The sequence below is a fragment of the Pongo abelii genome, chromosome 13, assembly GCF_028885655.2.
Source record: "Pongo abelii isolate AG06213 chromosome 13, NHGRI_mPonAbe1-v2.0_pri, whole genome shotgun sequence".
Classification (NCBI taxonomy): Eukaryota; Metazoa; Chordata; class Mammalia; order Primates; family Hominidae; genus Pongo; species Pongo abelii.
In genome coordinates this window covers 112,426,370-112,434,341 of record NC_071998.2, presented here as the reverse complement: position 1 = coordinate 112,434,341, position 7,972 = coordinate 112,426,370, and the positions used below count along the sequence as shown (strand labels likewise).

At 38.1% G+C, this 7,972-nt stretch overlaps 1 protein-coding gene and 1 pseudogene across 13 annotated transcripts in view; one reads left to right on the top strand and one right to left on the bottom strand.

Moving 5' to 3' along the window:
• Positions 1 to 16: 16 nt before the first annotated feature.
• CNTRL (centriolin) overlaps positions 17 to 7,972 on the bottom strand; it is a 103,041-nt gene continuing 95,085 nt past the window's right edge. For all 13 annotated transcript variants that reach the window (XM_054520555.2, XM_024252857.3, XM_063714025.1 and 10 more), the window contains 4 exons: positions 7,368 to 7,634; positions 7,140 to 7,202; positions 5,654 to 5,860; positions 17 to 3,726 (listed from right to left, as the gene is read on the bottom strand). In XM_054520555.2, coding sequence (XP_054376530.2) covers positions 3,703 to 3,726; positions 5,654 to 5,860; positions 7,140 to 7,202; positions 7,368 to 7,634 — 561 coding nt within the window. In that variant the 3' untranslated portion in view covers positions 17 to 3,702. The remainder of the gene's footprint in view (positions 3,727 to 5,653; positions 5,861 to 7,139; positions 7,203 to 7,367; positions 7,635 to 7,972) is intronic.
• Positions 4,047 to 4,209, top strand: LOC112135078 (U2 spliceosomal RNA; annotated as a pseudogene).

Genomic DNA, 7,972 nt, shown 5'->3' with positions numbered 1-7,972 from the left:
ATTTTTCTTGACAAGGTTTGCTTCTGTCTTAGCCTCGCACAGGGAAAATATCCATTTATCTTCTCTCTCGTGCTTAATTAATAGCTTTATCTTTTTTTATACCATTTTATCCTTTTCTCTTTAACAGAAAGTAAATATGTATAAAATTTGAAGGAATCGAACTAACAATACATTCTGTGTATATTATTTTAATGAAGAAAATAAATTGATTACTGGCATTGGAACAGTATAAAATACCAGTTTGTACAGTATGACCTATATGTGACCATGTTACTCCCTTCCATTTCACACAAAGAAATAGACACAACTGCAGTTCACAAGTAGTACTGGCTCCACCCCTTGGTGCTGGCAGTGTTTGGGGACATTATGCTGGAAAGAGCTCCTAGCATCAGAGGATTAACACTAGCAGATTCTGTTCCATCTTTGCACTGTTGCTTACCTGCTGATTTTCTTAACTGTTCTTGTGCAATCGACAATGTGCTAACCTGCTTTTCTCTTTTTGTAAACGTTTTTGCATTACAGGCTGCATTCTTGCCTTACTGTATAGAAAAAGAAAAAAGGCTGGGTTTATTATTGCACATTTTAAGCTTTTATACCTTTATCTTCTTGGAATGGTCAGATTCTGAACTGGACAGTCAGAACCACAGGTCTGCTGTTAAGGGATTTTAAATTGTGCATTTTTAACCCTACAGTGAAATAAGATATCCCTGTGTTCACAGTATGAGGGGCTGTTTTATGTCATGTTGGCATAAATTGTTTCGTAAAAGGGAAAGTGTTTTTAAAGGTGTTTCAGTGCTTGTGCTGATACAAAGTAAGTTATTACTTTGCACCAGGTGGTTTGGCCACTGAATTAATACTGTATAGCAAGATAAACAATCTTATTTCTTTGGACAACAAACATGTTTTATTAAGTTCTTCATTTCTGTTTCTTTTTTTTATTGCGTTTATGATTCAGTGGCTGGGAATTGAGAATTTATTTGAAGTAGAACAGGTAACACCTCAGCGTACTATAGAAAATGCACTCAGCTCAACTGCTGTGTTTAAAATACACATTTTAAATCCCTCTTTACAGACACTAACATAAAAGTACATCTTTCTGGGTTGTAAACATGTGGTAGTACCAGAGTATTGTATAGTCAATGTTAAATAAAAGCCAAAACTGGAATGTGCAGAAAATAGGCTTTGGTTGATTTGTGGATTTATTTTTATTTTTGTCTTTAACTTTTTTAAAAATAAGATTTCTGGAGTAGATTGGTATATTCTGTTAAAGACATACAGTGATCCATTTTGCTTACACTGTTGCATCACAAGGGACTCACCCAGGGACCATGACCTGCTGGTGTGTGTGTATATTTACAAAAACAAAACAAACCAACCACCCATTGGGATATAAGGTAGCAATCACAAACTAAAGACTGCGGCTTGTTGAGGTGCAATACCCTGACTCCCAAAGTTAGTTACAGTGGGTTTTATTGTTTTTGTGACCGAAGGATTTATTCAGACTGCTGTACTCTTCATTTGATGTAACAAAATGCTATTAATCTAAATATTTGTAAATAAAGTACCTGTATCTAGATTAAATTAAAATTGGTTGCATTATTTTCTGAACTATAATAGGGTTTTTCTTTAGGTGAACAATTTGATGTGTCATCAGTTTTTCTTGCAGCACTGTCCATATTCATTGTATAAAGAGAGGTCTACATATGTAGCATATAAAACCACATCACTAAGTAATAGAGCCACGGTTTTATTCTTGTGTTTACATTACCCTTGAAATGTTTTCAGTCAACCTTTTTCAGTGTAAGATCAGCACATTTGGTGGCTGATGCTGTTCTCCTTTGACTGTACCGGGAGCCAGATTCTATCATATGCATGTGTAATCCCCTGTAGTAAACTCACGTGCTCACAAATAGAGCAAATTGTCATATTGTAACATGTGTGTGCCAGACACTGGGCAGTACACTTTGGAAAGAATGTGAAATCCTTTTAATTTTTAATCCATAGCTTACTGCTTGTGCAGTCACCTGCTTCTCAAGGTTACTCATTGCCCTTGGACCTGTGAGGAGGCCCTCAGATTAGTAATTGGTGCTTAGTACTATTTATCCTTAAATAGGTCTTCCAGTACAATGTTGAAGTCTTTTTTATGGATAATAACGTGTTTGATGGAGTAACTTTTTTTTTTTTTTTGGTTGGTGGTTTACACGTAATAGAGGTAGTACAATTTCTTTGGAAAGATGTCTTTTGAAGCCAGCTGTTAAGCTTCATACATTACCTCCCTTCTCAAATTCCGTAAGACAGTAGTTTTGGGGAACTTTTTTGCCTATGTGTCTGCTGTTTTAAGTGTGACTTTAAAAAAAATGAGTGGTTCAGTTCATTCCCTTAAACAGAAGAAAAGAAAGACCAAATAATTACCTTCCATTCCTCTTCATGTGGGAGTATAGAGAGGGTTCATGTGGCATTTTAGAGAAAAGATAATTTATCCTCATTCAACACAGGCCCAGAAAATTGTGTCCCAGAAGGATGTCAGTAATTGTGACTAGGCCAGGCCTTTTAGCATTTTGCTAAGACTTGAAACAAAAAATGTAAATAAAAAAGAAATCGTTTTGTTTTGAAAGTAGATGCCTTCTAGAACTTACTGTGTATTAATAAGTTGTCACTTTAATTGTCTTTATTGTAACTCCATTGATCCCGTATCTTAATGGTCTACTTCTAGCCAAATAACTGTTTTGGAATAAAAAACCTTGGGGGTGAGGGATTACTGCACTGTGCTGTTCTGTATTATAGTAACAGGGTAACATACCTGTTGTGACTCAAAAGCTGTCTAGTAGTGATCTAGAAAAGAGTTCCTGAGAATATTTTAAAACTTATTACATGTTTCCCCCTTGGGAATAATTATGCCAGACTGTGAGAGCAGTTACTATTCTAGTTTTTAAAGAAATGTATACATCATGGAGTTGAGCTGTTAATTATGGTAGTTCAAAATTTTAAAAGGCAACACAATTTGAATTTATCACTGGGTCAGATTCTCCAAGGTACAAAGTTTTCCTGATTTTCCACCAAAGAATATGTTGGCTAAGGAAAGGCATCTGAAGCATAATAGTTTTATAATTGATGTATTTCCAAATGATGAAACCTTCATTGATAAGTATAATGTACTTCAGCCTCCAGGTAAAAGAAAACCACCTGAAAGATTACTTACTTGGAATTAAGGTAAAAATTTGATGGCTTTTCCATAGAATGACCTGTGAAGTGTAAAGTCAGAGGACAGACCCAAGTTGATTGTTATCTTTTATTTTCATATGAAAAATAGATTTTAAGCAAAATTCAAAAATAACTCGACACTATAAATAAAGAGGGCCTTAAGTACATTCTTTTTGTTAATAAGATTTACCAGTTTGTAGGTTCAAATATGCAGTTAAAATCACTGGTTTTTTTAAAAAAACATGTTACGAAGATTAAAAAAAAAAAGGCTCAGCCACATGTTGGTTTAAATTCCCATATGCAACTATTCCCATATGTACTATGTATAAGTGATTTATAAAAACATTGGCATTAATGGTACAGGCAAAGTAAACTACAGTGGAGTTTCAGAATCTCAGTTCACTGCATCTTGATTAAAAAAACCATGTGACATTCCAATTATGAAGTCAGTGAGGTAGTGGAGGTGTTTTCCTTGAATATATTTACACAAGACAGTATTCCTCATCTGGCTGAGGCATTCTTTTCCTACAGTAAGACAAAAGAAAGGATAAATCAAATTCTTGAAACAGTAAAAACAGTCTTAACTAAATGATGCCATGATGGCTTATAGGTAAATTACATACTTGAGTACCTCTTTGGAAAAATGTTTTAAGATGAACCAGTGTATAAAATTCTGAGAGAAAAAATTAAACGGTTATTGTTAAAACTGCTAAAATTCAAGATCCTCCAATTAAAAGTTCTAGTTTAAAAAAGAAATCTGTAACATCTATCCTGTGAGCAGGGATGGCATCAGTGTCAGTAACTGTCTAGTGGTTCTGATGGACCTTGTAGAACTTGTTGGAAGGAGCTCTCAGCCTTTTGGCTAAGATCAAGTGTAGTATCTGTTCTTAAGAGAAAAAAAGGGAAATAAAATGTTACGCTCAGAAGCCAGCCCCCTAACTGTTAACTAGTTCGGGCTTTTATCCCACATAGGCCTGGATTACAACCCCAGACTTCTAAATAATTCTACCAGTCTTGCCCCTACCCATTGTGCGTTGGTTGCCTTTAAAGCAACTAAATAACTGGCTGCCACCTTGAGCTGGTAATTGAACCTGGCTTTTAAGCCCTTGTGCACTCTTCTGTCACTACTCTGGGCTGTCTTATCCCCAAACCTTCCCTATTCAGTGCCCAGTCTCTCACACTCCTCCTCGAACCCTGCCCTGAGGCCCATGATGATTTTGGCCTTTACCTGACTGGGTCCCACCACAGATGGTGTTAAGATAATCATATTCAGATGGCCCTGCTAATGGCCCTGCTGCTAATTAGCTGTGTGACCTAGGTAAGTCACTTGCCCACCTTGGGCATATTAAAGAGGCAACTGTCCTTGAAAGCTCCTTGTGGCTCCACCATTAAAATATACTGCTCTGTGGTAAAGACAGATTAGCCCGTAAGTCCTGCTGTTGTCCTTTGCTATGTCCTTGACCAAATTGTTTATCATTTTGTACAGATTCCTTATCTATATAAAAGGATAAGTCCTACCTCCAAGGATGTAAAAATTAAATGAGATGATAAAGTTTTGTATGTGCACACAATAGGCACTCGAAAATGGAAGCTGTTACCTATCTCTGACAGTTGTGTGTGCTACTACTTACCAGTTCCATGAGTATATTTCATGTTCCTCTTAAATGCTTATTAACCTTGTCTAAGCTCACACAGAAAACCTTTGTGAAATTCAGGGTTTTTATAGACCCTAGGTTGAGAGGTCTGAATTCCAACTTTGTAAATGTTAAGTTACAAAATGCAGGGAGACATACTAAACTAGGACTCATATTGGCCTCACAGGTCTAAGCTCTTTATATTGACAGAGTAGGAAATAAAGAAATCCAGAAGTGGAGGACATGAATAGTAGAATTAACTATATCCCTGCCAGGTCATCCAGTCTGCAGTTGTAGTCTGTTTCCTAAGCCATCAGCTTATCTACCTCTACCAAGTCTTTGCTAAGACAAGTTTTTCAGAGTTGAAGGTGGCATAATTTATATCTTTCTGAATCTCCTCTAGATTATACACCCCACGGCTTTTAAGTACTTTCTATGTAATATATTAAATACTTTCTTACGAGTTTCCTCTTGGCTCAGCGTGGTGGCTCACGCCTGTAATCCCAGCATTTTGGGAGGCCGAGGCAGGAGGATCGCTTGAGCCCAGGAGTTTGAGACCAGCCCTGGCAACACAGCAAGACCCTCATGTCTACAAAAAATTTTAAAAAGTAGCCAAGCCAAGCCAAGTGGTGTGTGCCTGTAGTCCCAGCTACATGGGAGGCTGAGGTGGGAGGATCACTTGAGCCTGGGAGGTCAAGGCTGCAGTGAGCTGTGATGGTACCAATGCACTCCAGCATGGGCGGTAGGGCAAGATCTTGACTCAAGACAAAAAACAACCTCAGGCTATTGTTTAGTTTTTAAAAAGAGCTGCTGCTTACCTGATTTTGTCCAAGTTGAGAGTCCTCTGTGAGGGAAGACTCCAGCTGAGACAGACTGGGTAATGACGCTGAATCTGCAGAGGTGCTGGTGACCAATTCCCCTAAAGCATCTACTTGTCTCCTCAAACTGTGTAAAGTGCCCTCTGTCTGCCGCTTTCCTTTAATTAATACTTCTGCTTGCTTGGACATAGAGTGTCGGAGTTGGGCCTGAAAAGTGTTATAAGACTTAGGGTTTTACACAGAACAAATGTATCAGAACTACTGCTCAGCTTCCTCACATACATTTGATAGGCAAATCTGGCTAACAGTAGGAATGGCTGTCGAAAATGCTCATCTTTAAAAAGAATTGTAGGAGGTGCCAGGTGGGTACTTAGTGTGCATAAACCTTTACTTTTCTGTGTTGTCATTAACTGGGCCTTTCACTTGGCCCGTTTTTTCCATGCTAGCAGTGCTTAGGATTTCTGTATCCCTTGCTTCTCCATTAAATTATTGCCTCATCTCTTTTTCCTTTTCTCTTATGACTGAGAAGATCAGTTTATACTTGACAACTGGACTGTCTCCTGATTATGTATTTTTTTCCTAAGTCTTAGTTTCTTGTCTATAAATGACTAGGTACTTAATCCTCAACTTCATACTACTTTTTGGCTTTTGCCCCTGCTATAATCAAATTATTCTCTCAAAGTCTGTAGCAGTGCTGTCCAACAGAACTTTCTGCAATAATGGGAATGTTCTACCTCTGGCTATGAATATAGAAGCCACTAGACACATGTGGCTATTAAGCACTTGAAATGTGGCAAATGAATAACTGAATTTTTAACTTAATTATAATTTATTAAAATTTAAATAACCACACATGGCTGGAGACTATTGTTGGACATCAAAGGGCTCCACTCAATACTATAGCACTGCACTGTCTCATCCCATGCTGTCTACATAGCCATTCCCCCCACATAAATGTAACCTCCCACCTATACTCTTAACTCTCAAATCTTTAGGTCAACACTGATCAGTAATCCTAGACTCCTATTTTTGGCTGCCTACAGACAGATATCCTTCCCTGGATATCTCACAAGGCCTTCAAAGTCAACATGTTCTGAGCCAAACAATTCCTTATCTGACTTCAGCCTACTTTTCCAGTATCCCAAATCTTTCCTGCCACCACTGGCCTGTGATAACCTTATAGTTCATCACTGTGTTTCTACTTCCTGTCCCAAATACTTAGATTCTATCAGTTCTAGCTGAGGTAAAGCAGCATTACATAGGTTAAAGAACACTGGAGTCAACACAAGAAGTCATGGTTTTGAACACTCATTGCCATTTACTGTGTGACACCAACTCCTCGAAGCTTCAGACATGCCATCCCTGACACTGCCGGCAGGGCTGCAACAGCATGGATGTGAAAGCATCAGGTAAATGTAACTTTCCCCTCCCCTCCCCAATGTGCCCAGTATCTCATACTGATTTTTTGTTTGTTTTAAAGGGCAACCTTGAGTCGGTCTTCCCGGTGACGCAGTTTCTCCCGGAGTGCTTCTCCACGCCAGTGCTCATCCTTTCTCAGAGGGAAAATGGAGATATCATGAATCATCTGCTGCTACAAGTGGAAGCCAACCAGCCTTTCTCTCCCCTACCCCAGCACCCCCACATCTGTGTTTTAGCTTAGCTGGGGGAGGCGGTCAATCCTACGAACCCAGAGAATAGCAGGATAAACCCTTACCATTATGTGAACTTGGGAAAAGTTCAGTTTTTCTTCAAAAGGTCCCTCATTCATGGTAAATGGAAGGTTCTCTTTCAAGCTTTCCAATTCTCCTTCTAGGTTTTCGTTTCTTTCCAAAATAGCTTCTAGATCTGCTGGTAGTTCTGGAAGAAACTGATTAAGATTCTTCAAGCTGGTTCTGATTTCATCCTTCACCTCAGATTTAAGTGTCCTCATTGCGTCACTGATTTCCATTTGTCTTCTCTCCAAATCTTTTTGGTTTGCCATCTAAACAGTGAGTTGGTGTCAAATATCATTGTATAAAATTTCAGACTTACTTGGAATTGAGCTGTATGATGTGCCATGTATTTAAAGATCTATACATATCAACGACTATGATTATTAGAACTGTAAAAACTTGTGATTTTTTCAGATACTCAAGAATCTATAAGTTACTGAATAAATTATTTTATTGGCATTTTCACTGGAAAAACTTTCATTTAGAAAAGCCATGTGCATAAAGTTCCTTGAAGGTAAATTACTCTATAGAAGACAATCTCTTTGGAGTCAGACAAAGCTAGTTACCAATCTCATTTCCAGTATTACCAGTATGACAGGGCAAGTTG